Source organism: Nematolebias whitei, chromosome 6 (assembly GCF_014905685.2).
Source record: "Nematolebias whitei isolate Nwh7 chromosome 6, NemWhi1, whole genome shotgun sequence".
NCBI classification, from domain to species: domain Eukaryota; kingdom Metazoa; phylum Chordata; class Actinopteri; order Cyprinodontiformes; family Rivulidae; genus Nematolebias; species Nematolebias whitei.
Genome location: NC_056503.1, coordinates 44,944,478 through 44,960,949, shown reverse-complemented (window position 1 = coordinate 44,960,949; position 16,472 = coordinate 44,944,478). Strand labels below are relative to the sequence as shown.

The window sequence follows — 16,472 nt, the reverse complement described above, 5'->3', positions numbered from 1 at the left end:
TTTTAGCTAGCTAGTATTGCACGCAACTAATTAGCGTTACACCAGTATCGACAGGTGGGGGGGGATTCGGTTTGGTCGTTCGGTGCACTTGGTTCTGTTAACGGGGCGGGGTGCCCTGACGTATTACGTCATGAAATTAGCATATCATGATATTTATTTGCCCGGGCAAACTTTTTTCACCGGTATTATCGTGACCGATATGATGTGGCCCAGCTCTACTTCCAAGCCTAAATACAACCTCAGCTCCAGAGGATTAAAGTTACAGAAATTAATGATTTGTAAATCTAAAACCGCATTTTATTCGTAATTGAATATAATAATGACAATTTGTATTTTATGCCAGCAACACATCTCAAAGAAAAGACGGGACAAGATCAACAAAAGGCGGCAAAATTAAATGACGTGAATTCAAAAAATAAAAAAACAAGTGGAGGAGTATTTTGCAAATAATTAGGTCAACTGTCTACAGGTCAGTAAGAGGACGGGGTATAAGGGCGGCTGTGGCTGAGTGGTTAGAGCAGTTGGCCACCAGTGCAAGAACTGGGGGTTCAATTCCACCAGCAGTCACATGCTGAAGTGTCCCTGAGCAAGACACTGAACCCCTCACTGCCTCTGATGTGGTTCCCATCGGTGAATGAATGTGATAAAAAAAAAGATTGTTCTTTGTACAGATTTTTTTTTTCATCGACCCTTTATTTATCCAGGTCGTCTCATTGAGCCACGAGAACTCATTTTCAAGAGAGACCTGTTTAGGGAGCAGATGGAGGGGGTGGTTAAGGGCCTTGCTCGGGGGCCCAGAGTGAGGCCAATGATGGTGGAGGCAGGTGTGGGTGTTCCACCTTTTCCACCCACATTTTGATGTTGTCGGTACCGGGAGTTGAACCTGCGACTTTCCGATCACAGGCCCATCTTCTAACCTGTGAATCTCACACTTCACAGCAGGAAACGTGGACCTGGAACAACTTTTATGAGACGTCGTGTGTTGCTGCTATAAATGGAAATTTACCTGAACTTCCACTGTGCTGGTCAGCAGACTCGTCCGGCTCCCCGACCAGCGGCCTCATCCGACTCTCCTCTGGACTTCCATCCAACCACGACGACTCAGACGCCATCCGACCGGCATCAAAGTCCTGACCCGGACTCAGCCAATGAGACCCGGACAGATGGGAAAGACGGCCAATCATCCGAGTCAGAGTGGAGTCCCATCTGGTCTGATCAAAGACTGGCAGTCCCTGCGGAGGGCCAATCATTGAAGAGTGAGCTGACGGCTGTCCAACCAGCTGCTCCAGAACCGACTCCCTCTGGTCAGCAGCGAGATACGACGATTGGTCGATCAGATGGCCAATCAAAGGCCGGAAAGAGTCCCGATCAGTGAGAGAAGAGCTTTCCCCGGTGAAAGACTCCAGATTCTGATGGTCTGTGTCGTCCAAGTCCTGCAAAAACATCCCAACATCTTTCAGGTTCAGTGAGGTTTTACTTCAGACCTTTTAAAACCACATTATTAAAATAAATAAAGACATCACAGCACTGAATCAGAACTTCTTCTGCAGAATCAGTGTTGGATTTAGTAACCGACAGGGAAATCACAAACTTATTAATGGATGAAAAAGTGAACAGCTTTGTCTTTGACCAAGTTTTAAGAAGGAGCATCATGTTCTCAGGTAACCTCAAAGTAGTTCAGCAGTTCAGCTTCTGAAGAGGTGAGAAACTGACCGAGACGCTCCTCCGAGTTCCTGTTGGGAGCGACGCAACGTTCTCGCCCTCCATCGTCCTCCCTGAAACGACAAAAACTGTCAGACTCCTCCACATGCAGGACTTCATCGCGTTCCCTCAGAGCGGAAAAGCAGCATTACAACAGGAAATGTTAAATCTAAATATTTATTGATCTTTAAACGAGGTTTAGAAAAAGATTTTAGCAAAGTAAAAAATCTCTCATAAGATTAACTTTCTAAATCTGACAGATCGACACGTACAGATGAGCTGGTGTGAGTTTATGATTTTTATAAACGTGAAGGTTTTAAGCAGACGTGCTGGGCGACCCGTTCGCGCTCTGTGACATGAGAACGGCCTGCAGCTTCGTCCAAACCAGAGTTTAGCTCAGTGCTCAGTCAGCGGACGGAGCTCTAGACAATTCTGTGTTTGCTGAAGTTGAGCAGCTGTGGCGGCCATCTTGAATCAAGCTGAAAGGTTGATCAGTTGTAGACGTACTGTCTGAGCTTCATTAACGTCTGTCCAGTTGTTTTTGGTGACAGCGGTAAGAAATGTGAACGGCACCTGTCGTCGTCCCCGCAGCGCTCAGAGACTCGTTCAGCTCCCTCGTATATTTATCAATAATTCTCTGGATGCTGCCGTCGTTAAACACTGAATGAAACGATGGAGCAGAACCACCCACAGCCGACGGTCCCTGCGGAGTTTGACGCCCTGGAGACGAGACGTCGCTCAAGTCTGCTCCACTTTCCTGTTTGAAAGACAATTTATCTACGGAAACACAAAAGGGACAAACGACGACGGGTATATTTAGTGAACAATTAGAAAATAAATCCTACAAAAAAGTTAAATCACATAATGTTTTTAGTGTTAATTAAAGGAGGACAAGCCTTAGTTCACAGTCAAGTGACGACTCAAATATAAAAAGTGAAAATTGAATTTACGCCCAGCGGTGTTTGCGTTTGGCTCGGGGTCGGTGGTGACGTAGCTGCCGCTGGAGATGGTGGTGGAGGAGAAGCAATCCGACTCCCGAGGCCTACGAAGAGGCTGACACAAAACAAAGAGTTTAACAACGAACGCGACGTAAAGAAACGATCAAAACTTGTTTTAAACTACGTAACACGCTGAGCTCAGTTCAAGTGTAGAAACATCATGAAGTGTTTTAATGAACACTTCAGTTCAGCAATTTATCATCATCGCTCAGTACGCACACACAATGACACACACAATGACACGCACACAAACACACAATGACACACACACACAATGACACACACACAATCAAAAATCACTCTCACAATCAAATGACAACACAAACACACACACAGAAGCTTCTCATGCATAATCACGGGCCGAGGCGTGACGCCCCGAGCTCTCAGATTTGGCTGTTTTTCATCATTGATCCACAGTTTGTGAACCTCAGAGGGGATTTAATCCAGATTAAAAAAACTGTTCAGATCTGTAGTAAAGTTCTGTGGAGGCTCGTCACCACCATCTCCACTGTTTTTAACACGCGTAGGTGTAATGGAGAAAATAAACGTTTCCCACGCTTGTAGTTTCAGAACCGTTCTAATGTTTGACTCTTAAAGGAAAAGAAGAAACGGTTTTAAGTTTCGGACGTCTCTGCCGTAGTTACCTCTGAGGGAGATTTATAGCTGCCATTTGCAGGACCAAACAGGTCAGCTCCTCTCCCAGAATCAGAAGAAGGCGGTGAAATTATTTTCAGGACGGAATCTGAAAGTAACAGAAACCAACGAGTATTATTCCAACTTCACATTTTTCATTATTTTATTCATCGTTTCGGCTCCGTCTGTAGTCGCTCCGTGTTCACACCAGAGTCTGAACGTTCCGGAGACGTTCCTGCTCCCGACAGCAGCCTCTCCCTCCAGGGACGTTGGCCGGACGTCTCCGAGCCGACTCCCCCAGCGGTTCGTTGTCCGCTGCTGGACACAGACAGACTCTGCAGAGTCCCGTCAGACGACACGAGTGATTCTGACCCGTCCTGCAGATCCTGACCCGCTGTAGGACAATCTGTCCCATCCTGACCTACAGAGCGAAGACACAAACAGTCAGACATTCCCTCCGTGGGTCTGGGTAAAGGATGAGTCGACAGTTGCTCCGATCAGACCTGTGACGTGACTCATGTTGACGGGAGTCTCCGCCTCTTGAATGGCGCTGAGCTCATGTTGTTCAGTCATTTCTTTAAAGCCCAACTTGACACGGGTCACGGGGGGTTTTGGTGCCCGAGGAGGGTGAAAGAGTCCAGACAGGAGAACTGAAGATGGAGGAGGTCCAGCAGGACCACTGATCTGAGCCACAGGAGCTTAAAACACACAAAAATTTAAATAAGCAATTCAGAAGAAAGAAATATTAATCACAGAACAAATAAATCAGATTCTACAGATTTTGTCTGTTATTGAGATTATTGTGATTAATGTTTTTTCTCTCTTTCTGAAACAAATGCATCCTCCCACCGGTCTCAGCAGAGTCACACAGAGTTTGTCGAAGGGAGCCATCCCTCTCCTCAGCATCCTCCAGGTGAGATAAAGTTCCCCCGTTCGACTCCTCGATGGCCTTCAGCAGTGAGACGAGCAACATCCGTCGTCGTTGGCCGGCGTCCTCAGAGTGCAGCTCTTCACAGGGAGTCTGTGAAACGTGCTGCAGGTGAGAAAACGCATCAGGAGATTTAATGGTGATCCTCACGCCTTACCTTTTCTAACTCCAAAGAAAAACTACCAGTTTATTATTCGACTGCAGTAATTCTCCCACATACTCCATCAGTGTCTATCAGAGCCTGCAGAGTCGACTTCTGTCTCCTCATCTGCTCCAACTCCACTTCACGTCTCCGCCTCCCTTCTTCCTGCAGCCTCTGCATCACTGCCTCCCTCTGCGTCTCCGTGTCCTCTCTGGGAATCAGGCCTGCACCCACAGATGGGCTCCTGGGGCTAACGGCTCGGAGCGGATCAGAGCTGGACTGTGAGATGCTCGGTAACAGTTTGTGAGGCAGCAGCTCAGAGGACGGTCTCAGTCTGTCTGGTAAGTGTTCTGTTACTTTCTTCATTATGTCGTCAGTCAGGTAAGTGTTTCCATCTGGTCTGTGTAAACTCAGAGTGTCTGAAACAGATTCACCAGACTTCAGCTCTGAGCAAACACCCGCACTGGGAGCAGGACAAGGAGGTGGAGCCAACGCCTCAGAGTCTCTCGTGACAACCTCCGCAGAGATTTGTGGCTCATTCTGAACAAAAGGAGGCGCTGCAGGGGGAGTGGGGAGCTGCAGAGGAGCTGGAAGGCGGTCAGACTGTGCACCAAGCAGAGGAAAGATGCTCGGGGGCCGGACGACAGGCAGCAATGACCTGAAAGTCATGTTGTGGCGAATTTGTAGAGCTCGCTGGTATTCCTCCAAACGATGACGAGCGACTTCCACTGACCTCTGGTGAACTCTTCAAAAACAAAATAAATCGGAGTTATTCAGCCGTCGTTGGCTTTGGAGGTGACCTGAGTGGACGAGAAGTGACCCACCTGTTCTGCTCCAACAGCCTCTGCTGGTATTCTCTGACTCTGCTGGTGTGATCGTCTTCACCTGCAGGAGGAGCTGGCTGCACGCACACAAATGTTTCATTATTTGCTCAATTAAATATATAGATAAGATCTGTGCATTAAAAACAACGTTATATGAACCTCAAACTCTATTCTGCCTGAATAACAAAGACAAATAAATTAACTACTAGATGATGACACTTCCACGGTGCCTCTTCAAAATGTTTGACCAGAGTTTTTAATTTTATCGTCTATACGCAGACCTTTTTATTTTCACTCATGCACTGATGAGTGTGTCGGGGGATCCATGCTGTGCCTGGGCTGTGGATCAAACCCCAAATGCTCCGACTGGAAGACAAACCCCACAACCACTGGACCAAAGCCAGACGTGCCCATGTATGACACAGCTACAACTACCTGAGTGATTAAACCAGGGGTGACCTGCTGGTCCCATGCAGGTTCTTCTTCTTGGTTAAGGATGGTTTCCTGAGTCGCAGCAGCCGTCAGGCGGTCCCTCTCCTGCTGAGCTTCAAGCAGCATCTGCTCCAGTTTGGCTTTCTGCTCCTCCAGCTCCTGCAGCAGAAACATATGCTGCCGTTTCTCCGTCTCCAGCTCCTCCTCCTGGGAACAAAAAAAAAAAATGTAAAAACTGAGACCAAACTCGGAGGCTTCGGTCGTCTTGAAGATATTTCAGTGTTAGTTTATTTCCTGGAAAAGGACAAACTGCTTCCTCTCTTTTCGCATCACGTCCAAAGTGAAGGCAAACTGCAGAAACGGTTTCTGCATGAACTTCTGATAAAATCTGTGACATCACTAAAGCCATTTATCACCAGGGTTCTCCAGCTGTGGTACAAGTACCACTGGTGGTACTCGGTGTCCCTGTAGTAGTACTCAAAAGAAACTTTGGCATCGACTTTTTACAACTTAAGATAATCATCGATCATAAATTAAACTGTGATGTAAACCGAAAGAGCAGAGGCAGACTTGGTCAAAAACTTCACCAGTTAGGACGAAGAACATGGCCGACAAGTCAAGACCTCATCTCTGTCGTTTGGTCTAAGAATCAAAATATAAAAATTATTAAATTTATTCTGATTACTTCACATTCTAAGTGTCTTTAGGTTTCTTGTTATGGTTCATCCACAGCTAATGTTGGCCCAGTCCAGGTTGATCAGGCCTCGTGTGTCGTTTCGCCTGTTAGGTTTATTAAAGGGTTAAGTTTAGGATAAAGATCTGGTTTTTATTTTAGATTCTCATAACGGTAGTAATTAAAGCTCATTGCAGCTCATGTGGGGGCTATGTGGCTTTTAATGGTGACAGACGCTGCACTCAGTTATCAACCGTGTTTCAAAATGTGAAAACGTAATGAATGTAGTAAAACAGACGAGGCGGGGACGTCTGGTCATTTCTGTCACACCACAAACACAAACCTCCATCTTGTTAGTATTTCCTTACAACGTGAATTAAAACCGACGCAAGATTTAAAGGAATTTTTATGTAATTTAATTGTTGATTTATTGTTCCGTCTACATCAAAGTGCACAAATATATCCTCTAAAAATAGACGCTGATATTTACCCTTTTCTTTCGCTCTACGTCGAATTCTTGGAATTTGCTGGCGAGAACGTGAGGAAGTGAACGGTGTGGCTGGTCTTTAAGCTCCTCAGCTGATTGAACCAACACAAAATAAAAATTAAAACAACTGGAAATAAAGACTTAATGTGAAGAAGATGTATAAAAATCTTAGGAGGAAAGAACCACCTACAAGCATCACTATCGTCACACAGTAAATGTTTTTCAAATGATAAAAATTAAACACGATAAACATTTATTAGGTTATGAAATAATTACATGATGACAGTGAAGGGCTCACCTGGTGGGGGGGTGGTGCCCTCAGGAGCCTCGATGGGGGTCTGTTCATGTTTCTCTTCACTCTGTAAAGATCCAGATTCGATGCTCGTGTCCCGCTCTGGGATCAGGTCCGTGAAGACAGTCGGGGAATCGGACACGCGGCTGCTGCCACTGACCCACTCATCCCTCTGGCTCCTGATCCGATCCAGGAGTTTCCTCAGAGCCCGTCTGGGAGCGGGCTTTGGAGGCTCCGCTGCAGGTCAAAAAATGTTTGAATGATTTAAATCATTTACTGAAGTTTGGGACGGTTATTACAAGATGTTTACTATTAAATAAGATTGAAACAAATGTCTGTTTAGATTCAGACAAGTTTCAAATTTATTTAAAAAATAAACGATTTTTCTTCTTCTCTTCACCTTCAGCAGATGTTTCCTGCTCAGAGCTTCCAGCTTGTCGCTCCGTGTCATTGTGCACATGCTCTGCTTCAGGCCTGGACGTTTCGTCCAAAGTAACATCGAGCTCTTGGTCCCGGCTGCCAGTGGAAGAAGCTGGAAGAGGCTCAGGCACCAACTGGACCACCAGATCACCTTTAACCCCTGAGATGAGACACGTTACGTTTAGGGAGGTTATTTTAACGCTACGATCAACGTACTGTAGCTTTTCCTCAAGATGTAAAGAAATCCTGCAGACACGCTGCTGTCTTCTGATTAACTTCATCTTCAAAGTGAGAGGACACGCAGAACGGTCCTTACGCCTCTCTCCGGTGTACATGTCCTCGAAGGCGAACTCCATGTCCCTCTGAAAGTCCTCCCTCGTCTCCTGTCTCTTGTAGAGAGGCTGGAAGATCTGCGGTGGCATCTGTGCCACCTGCTGCCTCCTCCTCAGCATGTCCGTCTGCTGCAGGTGCTCCAGCTCCACCAGCAGACGCTCCCGATCCTGGAAAAAAAAAAAAAACATGGCTCCCAACCGGCTTAAAATATTTCTCGTCTTTAAACGAGCAGAAATGCAGGTTGACACAAGACCACGTTCAGTTTTATTTTACTGATTCTACACAAAATAATGTGTCTATAAAAGATGCATACAACCAGTAATATTGCTTTCTCTCATTAAATATTCATGTTGTAAGAAAACTAAGTTTTATTCCATTCTGCTCTCACAGAACAAAATACTTTCACAAAGTGTAAAGATTTCATCTATTTAAAGTTTGTGTGTAGTAACTTTAGATATATTAAAAGACGCTCCCATAGTGAGTTAGTATCTAAAAATAAAAGTCAGTCTCAACAACCTAAATCAGAAAAAACAGAGTTGTAACAAATCATGACATGAAAAAGTGAGAAAGTGCTTCGATGTTCATCCTGATCTGAAAGCATCTGTGGGAACCAAACCCAGCAGCTCACAAACCGTTGGAGCCTGAAGGTGTGACGGATAACACCCCAGGAACAAAACTCCAAGACAAGACGTTCTTAGTGAAGTCAAAATGAGACAGGGGGTCATAATGTTATGGCTGGCCAGTGTATGACCAGTTTTCATGCCGTCAGTTAATGTTTCAACAGCGATGGGAAGAGAAGAGTAAATCTGCATGAACTACCTGCACAAGCTGCTCCCGCCTCAGAGCCTGCCTCCCTCGGACACGAGCTTTCTCCAGCTGCTCCTCCCTCCTCCTCTTCTCCTCCTTCTGTAGCTCCTGCAGCCTCCTTGCCTCCAGCTCAGCCTCTGTGTGCGCATCAGGCTGCAGATCCAGCCACAGGTTAGACAAGTCCGACAGGGATGCAGACGATCCAGATGTGAAGCGTGGATCGTACCTGAACGGTCTCTGCCTCCCTCTCTACGGCGCTCTCCAGCATGTGGTAATGTGTGGTGGCAAAGGCGCTCGGATCACATCTCCTCACCACGTGTGGCTTCTTAACATCAACGCTCTGCTTGAACAAGAAGGCTCAGTTCCATGGACAGAATCGGTCGATCTTTGTGTGAAGACAGAAGTCGGTCTGTCCAGACGACGGAGTCTCGTTCGTTTTAATGAAATCTCAACAGATAAACCGATTTAAAAACAAGAAAACTGATTTTACCAAAGTTCTTTGGTAAAACTTTCACTTTAGGGGACGTTTTGTCGTTCACAGAAAAGTTGTAAACAAAACTGCAGTTTTACGTCCTAGTCTTGATGAAGCTCTGCTGCTCTGACAAACCTGCATCAGCAGAGATGACGACGTTCTCTGTTGGGGAGTTTCTGATCGTGATCAAAGGTTTTCTGATCCGGGTTTACGGTGATAGTTGGGGTTTAATAATTTATCAAAGAACGCAGTCAGAATGTGGGTAAATGACCCAAAGCAAAATCAGGTGGAATTTATTTGTGCCCGTTTTCTGCAGGTAATGAAAAAAACCAACAGTATATTTTATAAAAGGGACATTTTTAAATGATGGCTCAGATTATAATCTGTAACTCCGATCCGGATCAGTTAATCTGTTTCTAACAGAGTTTCATACGCAGCCAGATCACCTGGATGGGCTTCAGAGGAGGTGGGAGACTGGCCACTTTCGCTGATCTTTCTTTTTCTGCCTGTAGAGCTTTCTTCCGGGCATTAATGGGCCTACAGATAAACAAAAAGAGGTTTTGTTATTTCAAATTCTTTCAAAACATATTTCAGTTTAATTTTTGTATCTTACCGGTTTTGCCTGTCATGATCTCTGATTTGTTGTGTTTTGAGCTCCTTCAGGGCTTCTCGATAACGCTCCTCTGCTTTGGCCTGATTTTCCTCCTCCCTCTGAGCAATGGCTACAAGATCAGGTTCCTACAAGAAGATCTGAGTTAGTCCAACTCTTTTGTCTCAACAATTATTTTTTAAATGAAGTGTAATTACTGTACAGTTATTTCAGTCACATTGTCCCATCCTGCATGAAGACAACACAACATCAGTGCTACAAACTGTACCTTCAGCCTGTGAGAGCTTCACAAACTTTTATTCTTTAACTAATAAAAATGGGTTTTGACTGCAGTCTTACGTTTTCTTTTGCACTCCTGTGGCCCTGGCCGATTAGCTGCAGGCTCTCTTGGTATAATCTCTGCAGCGTCTGGAGTTTGTCCCTCTGTTGTCGAGTCCACTCCTCCCTCAGCTCCTGTTCCAGCTGTTGCAGCTCATGTTGCCGTCTCTGCTCAACCTCTCTGCGGATCTGCAGAGCGATGTGCTTCTGCTGCTCTCGTACCTGGACGCAAAAGCAAAGGACTTCCTTTGAAACGTGCATTTTAAACGAAGTTGACAAACTAAACCAAACTGAGGCAGTTCCACCCCCACATCTACATTTGATAAAATCAGTCAGGTACTTTAGTATTAACAGGTACGGTAGATTACCACCAGATGCTCCAGCTGACATCTTGTTCAACCCCTGAAATTGTGATTTTACTACATGGCAGGGACTAAGCAGAAAAAAACAACATCTTTTTATTGGTTAGCAGGTTGGAATAATGTCAATTCACAATAATAACTTAGGAAAAGTACTCAGAATTAAAATTTTCATCCAGCTCTTCACTTCCTATACGAAAGTGGAACAACTTGAAACTTTTGCTCCAACAAAGACACGTCTGATTTTCTTAAAGGTGTCGAGGAACTTTTTAAAACAACCTAATAGTTTGTTAGCTCATGTTTTCAACTACTGTATATACCGGTAGTAAAAAACAACTGATTTGATTAGTCAGGCCCCCATTAGACGATATGAAGGTTCAGATTTCTTCTGACTTTACCTGCTGTATTCGTAGTTTTCTCCTTCTTTCCTGCTCTTCGCGTATTATCCGAGCCTCTTCGTTGGGACTCGGTCTTAATTTCGATACTTTTCTTTTCATTTTCCTCAGATTTGAACACGAACATTTCCCGATCGCAGCCGAAGCTAATTGAAGCTAATTTAGGTTAGCTTCTCTAACTCGTTGCACCAACTCTTTGTAGCTAGAGTAGCTACCGCCACAACGCAGTGAGACATTTGACATTTAAAGCGTTAAAAAAAATACTTTTTTTTTTAAAGAAGCAAAAACATATAAAGTGCTAAGTAGGAAAATATCTATCGAGTCAAATTGGAAAAACGAACGTTTTGTCCAAACATCACTTCCGGTGATTTAAACCGCCCGCCGCATCGCATCCGTCCCGTACACAATTTGTTTCCTAACGTTCCTACTTAAATATTTTCTGTTCATATTAATTGTGTTACATAAAATGCACACAACACAAAAACGCTTTTAACAATAAAAAAATTAAAGCTCATAAAATTGCAGCCCGCTTAAGTGACTCCTATCAATAGCACTTTTAGAAAAACACACGGGGTTTTTAAGTGGTGACACTGGGTTTGCTCCTTTTTGCCTATTACGGGCTAAAATTAACAACGAGCGGCAAAGGCGGAGGGTGTGTCTCTTTTAGACAGAGACCGGCGATCACAAAACTATTGTTTAAAGCAAAATGCTAACATTTAATGCACAGACTGAAATTCAATAATTAAAGAAGATTCACTGAATTTGTTTGTTGTGAGCAAGGCCAACGTCAGCTAAACTGTGGCCAGTGTCCGCCTACTTGGCTCGCCGCTGAGGGCACCGGTTCCTAAATGGTGCAGACCAGCTGGTTATGTGAGCAGAGTGAAAAATGAGCCGCTCAAATCGCTGCTAATTTCAACTCATTTAAGCGAATAAACATTATTTTAGCGTCAATTTTGAACACTGCAGGTAAGATGTATTCGAGTCAAGCTCTATGTTGTCACTTGAACTGTTCCTTTGTCCTTTGGTGTTTATATTTTAATTAATTGAAGGAAACGGCTAAAGCTAGCTGCTGAAAACAGATGAACTGTAGCTGAGGAGTAAATGTATAAATGCTGTTATTGAATAATGCTAACGTGTAAAAGACAAAATAACTTAAAGTCTTGAATAATTTTAATTTTCTTTACGTTTTGCTTCAAAGAAGGCAATCAAAGATCAGTTTTTCAGGCTTTCTGGACATTTTTAAAGGTTTTTTGACTCGTTTTTCAGTCCTATCCTTGTGAAAGAAGCTAAAAATTGCATACCTATAATAAAAAGTAAGCACATAAACAAAATCTGAAAGTTAATTTTATCTGCTTAAGTTCATTTTTAAAGCTTACGAGTCTGGCCCATTGACAGCAGAATAAATAAATAACTGTAAGAATTTTTCCACAAGACTTTTACAGCCATAATACATCACCTAACACAGTCGATTGTATTTAACCAGGCTTTATTCGGTTAACTAGGTGAGATTGGAGACGCCCAACTAATCAACATGAATCTTTGTGTTTCAGGTTTGTTTCGTCATGTCTGGAGTTCCAGCAGTCAGGATCAGCATCGAGTCTTCCTGTGAGAAACAAGTTCAGGAAGTGGCTCTGGATGGCACAGAGACATATGTCCCTCCTTTGTCCATGTCCCAGAACCTGTCAAAGTTGGCACAAAGAATTGATTTTAGCCAGGGGTCCGACTCGGAGGAGGACAGGGTCGATGGTGAGCCCAGGGACCGAGACTGGGGCAAGCAGGAGTTGGAGGAAGAAGAAGGTACAGCAAAACTAAAGATGGCACAGAATGTACTTTTTATTTCCCCTCCAAGCTGTAGTTAATGAACTATAAATGTATTAGAGCTAACAGGTTGCTCTGCATTTTAGTTGACACTTTAACAAACATCTGGGGTCTTTAAAAACTAGCATTTTAGATGCAGAACCTGGTTAAAAAAAAAGACTTTTTTTTTCATCATTATAATTAACAAATTACACCGGAACAGTTTGATCTTATTCTCTTCATTTTGTAAATTACTACAAACCTAAACGTAATGGTTTAATTAATAAAAGTTCTTTGAAAAGGACAAATTGGACCAGTAAATAAACTTTATATTGATATTTTCAGCTACATAGAAACATGTCAGTGTGTGATTTTGATGCTTATTTTGAAGGAAAAACAAACAAACTTACAAGCAGAATGACAAGATAACTGCTAATTCTTTTAGTTTAAATCTGCCCTATATTGAAATAATGCACTTAATGCTGACAAGACAAGAACAAACAGGACAAATGGATTAATTTAAAGTAATATAAGTAATTTATTTAGCGTGTGAAGTTATTCTTCTTTTGGAACGAAGTGTGATTTTTGTGTCTTTCCAGGCACCGTGAAGTTTCAGCCCTCTCTGTGGCCTTGGGACTCGGTGCGTAACAATCTGCGCAGCGCCCTGACCGAGATGTGTGTGCTGTACGATGTGCTGAGCGTGGTGAAGGAGAAGAAGTACATGGCCTTAGATCCAGTTTCACAGGATCCGACTGCTGGCAAGGTAAGATGCTCAAAAGTAGCTCTGAACATCTGCAGCGTGTGGAGAACTCTGAGATTTGTGCTTGGTTTCTCCACCTGTCTGCAGACGCCTCAGGTGTTCCAGCTCATCAGTAAGAAGAAATCTTTGGCCACAGCAGCGCAGGTTCTCCTGAAAGGAGCAGAGAAGCTCAATAAGTCTGTTGCGGAGAACCTGGAGAACCGGAGGCAGCGGGACTTCAACGCTGAGCTGCTTAGACTTCGTTCTCAGTGGAAACTCCGCAAAGTGGGAGACAAGATCCTGGGAGACCTCAGCTACCGGAGCGCTGGTGAGAAGACGGCTCCTCAGAGATTTTTAATGAAACCTGAGCAGATTAACTTGCTGGTTAACGTTTGCGCTCGTGCAGGTTCCCTGTTTCCTCACCACGGCACATTTGAGGTGATCAAAAACACAGACATTGATCTAGACAAAAAGATCCCAGAGGACTACTGTCCACTGAACGTCCAGATCCCCAGCGACTTGGAGGGATCGGCTTATATCAAGGTTTGACGCCGTCCCAATATTCATGTTTCTCTTGTTTAACTGTAATTTAATTTAATTAATTTTTTTGTCACCTGTCGCCGATCGAAAAGTAGGAATTGGAGTCAACCTCCATCCATCCGTGAACATTGTGCACACAATAACTTGAGAAATAGGGTGCCAACTTCCATTTCGGCGTGTGGCTGCATCTGCATGCGGCGCAAGAGGGGTTCCTTTTAGAAAATTGAGTTGCCACGTCAAAATCCAAGATGGCCACTGCCGTATGTAAACCAGCTACCTCCTTCATTTGAAGAAACAATGCTTTCTAATTTTCATATTGCTTAAAAGTATAGTTTCTTCAAATGTTTGGGGTGACCGAAGATTAATCTATGGTGACCAAGGCCACCAGTGGCCACCCCCTGGCTCCGCCATTGCAATTGGTCATCACGTTGCTCTCTCCACTCGCCAGGATCCATAACTGCGCTGCTTCGGACAAGAAAAAAAAACGTACTCTGTTCTTCTCCACAGTGTAACTCCTACGTACTTGAATATCTTGCACCAAAAACATTCTCTTCAATTCAAGTCCAGAAAAACACTCATCTTTAAAACTACAAACATTCACTGTTCAAATCCCTCAGCGACGGGGGACGTCGTCGTCCCGCTTCTTTCACTTGTAAAGACACAAGCAGCCAGGCGAGGATGCGAAACACTGAGCGTTAAAGATTTCTTGCTCCGTTGATTTCCTCAGGTGTCCATTCAGAAACAGGCTCCGGACATCGGGGATCTGGGAACGGTCAACCTTTTCAGGAGACCCCAAAAGACAAAATCTGGTTCGTTCAGCCCACAAAACTCATAAAACTAAATCATACACTTCAAATACATCTCCATACTTTGATTTCTCCTCTGAAATCTTCGTGTTGTTTTAACAAGATGTTGTTTTGTAACCCTGTCGTCCGTCCTTCTGGTCTCCACTCTCAGGGACGCAGCCGTGGCACGTCAAACTGGAGGCGGCTCAGAACGTCTTGCTCTGTAAAGAAATCTTTGCTCAGCTGTCCAGAGAAGCTGTCCAGATTAAATCACAGATCCCTCACATCGTCGTGAAGAATCAGATCATCTCGCAGCCCTTCCCAGGTCAGAGACTCTCATGACCACACGAAAATGGAAAAACACGGGGGGGGTTATTCTTTTGGGTTTAACCAGAAAAGACCCACCTGTTGCACGTTCACAACACCATAACTGTTTGAGGCTGTTTGTGTAAAGTAGCATCTCGTTGCACTTGTTTCTTTTAACTGAATGTTGAGTTAAACGTTGCCATTAAAGGCTCCGCGTGGTTTAATTTTCACAAACCTTCTGTGTTCTTGTGATTCTTTCTTCACGCTGCAGGCCTGCAGCTGTCGATCTCTTTGTGCCACTCCACGGGAGAGAAGAAAAACAGTCGGGCCTCTCCAGAGAAACCCAAACCGGACGACCATCTTTACGTACTGGAACACAATCTGCATCAAATGATCCGAGAGGTGGGACCTCTACGTTACTGCTAAACACAGCTCCTCTTGACCTTCCTCCGTGTTTAGGGGGCTTCTTGTAGATCGCACAAAATTAGAATCGTTTTGTTAGTCCAACCATTTCAGGTGACGTGATTAAAACTAATCGTGAAGTTAAACAAAAGCATCTTATTGTTTGAAGAAATATTCACCAGTGGGTTTAAAAAGCATCACTGCTGCAGCTGCACACATTCTCACTTCTACTTTTCCTGATCTGCAAATCTGGGTGCAGTTTTCTAATTTGTTGGCACAGATGACTGATTTAAATCGAACGGCTCGTTTATACAGAACACGGTTCATCAACAGACTGTGCAGATTTACACGACTGGTTCTCTTCGTGCGCTGGAAGTGATCCTCCATCATAATTTAACATGACGTCCTCGTTGCAGTTCCACAAGCAGCAGCTGAGTTCTGTGGTCATGCCGCATCCTGCCAGCGCTCCGTTCGGCCACAAACGCCTTCGCCTAGCCGGCCCGATGGCGTACGACAAGGCCGAAATCTCCAGCCTGCAGCAGAGCGAGGGGCTGCTGGAGAAGATCATCAAACAGGCCAAGCACATCTTCCTACGCAGCAGGTCACTACTTCAAATACCTCTGAGCTCAAATCAAACAGGCCGTCAGTAAATACGTCCAATAATCTGCAGCGCAGTGCCACATTTGACCATTTTCAACATTTAAGCCACTTTAGTCTGAAGATGTAGATTTCCAGTATAAATTATTTTTATGTCTGTTTAGTCTGTATATGGTCAACGTTGTTGCAAAAACAAAGGAAAATAATGCAGAGGCAAAGAAGAATAAATTATGATACAGAGGCATCACTGAAAAGACAAAAAGCATATTTGGCCTATATCTATCTATCTATCTATCTATCTATCTATCTATCTATCTATCTATCTATCTATCTATCTATCTATCTATCTATCTATCTATCTATCTATCTATCTATATCTAGATCCATGTAGACTGGTCCCAAAGGACATCTGGATCCATGTAGACTGGTCTTAAAGGACATCTGGATCCATGTAAACTGGTCCCAAGGGACATCTGGATCCA

At 44.1% G+C, this 16,472-nt stretch overlaps 2 protein-coding genes across 2 annotated transcripts in view; one reads left to right on the top strand and one right to left on the bottom strand.

Moving 5' to 3' along the window:
- Positions 1 to 4,104: 4,104 nt before the first annotated feature.
- On the bottom strand, positions 4,105 to 11,102 carry cep295 (centrosomal protein 295). Its single transcript, XM_037677898.1, has 14 exons — positions 10,828 to 11,102; positions 10,092 to 10,292; positions 9,756 to 9,880; positions 9,589 to 9,679; positions 8,897 to 9,010; positions 8,683 to 8,823; positions 7,847 to 8,030; positions 7,511 to 7,690; positions 7,117 to 7,347; positions 6,822 to 6,910; positions 5,662 to 5,865; positions 5,227 to 5,303; positions 4,481 to 5,147; positions 4,105 to 4,365 (listed from the first exon to the last, which is right to left on the bottom strand). The coding sequence occupies exons 1-14, from the start codon at positions 10,924 to 10,926 to the stop codon at positions 4,105 to 4,107; spliced, it is 2,664 nt and encodes an 887-aa protein (XP_037533826.1). The 5' UTR covers positions 10,927 to 11,102.
- The window catches only part of med17 (mediator complex subunit 17), a 12,217-nt gene continuing 5,618 nt past the window's right edge, over positions 9,874 to 16,472 (top strand). The window contains exons 1-9 of the mRNA XM_037677664.1: positions 9,874 to 9,896; positions 12,375 to 12,621; positions 13,221 to 13,384; positions 13,469 to 13,688; positions 13,767 to 13,903; positions 14,628 to 14,709; positions 14,858 to 15,010; positions 15,263 to 15,393; positions 15,810 to 15,994. Coding sequence (XP_037533592.1) covers positions 12,387 to 12,621; positions 13,221 to 13,384; positions 13,469 to 13,688; positions 13,767 to 13,903; positions 14,628 to 14,709; positions 14,858 to 15,010; positions 15,263 to 15,393; positions 15,810 to 15,994 — 1,307 coding nt within the window. The 5' untranslated portion in view covers positions 9,874 to 9,896; positions 12,375 to 12,386. The remainder of the gene's footprint in view (positions 9,897 to 12,374; positions 12,622 to 13,220; positions 13,385 to 13,468; positions 13,689 to 13,766; positions 13,904 to 14,627; positions 14,710 to 14,857; positions 15,011 to 15,262; positions 15,394 to 15,809; positions 15,995 to 16,472) is intronic.

Coding starts and splice junctions, on each gene's coding strand:
- cep295 (XM_037677898.1), bottom strand. CDS start 10,926: ATGAAAAGAAAAGTATCGAAATTAAGACCGAGTCCCAACGAAGAGGCT. Junction 8,824..8,896: donor GGGAGGCAGAGACCGTTCAG/GTACGATCCACG, acceptor CTGGATCTGCAG/CCTGATGCGCACACAGAGGC. Junction 8,031..8,682: donor GGCGGGAGCAGCTTGTGCAG/GTAGTTCATGCA, acceptor TTTTTTTTCCAG/GATCGGGAGCGTCTGCTGGT.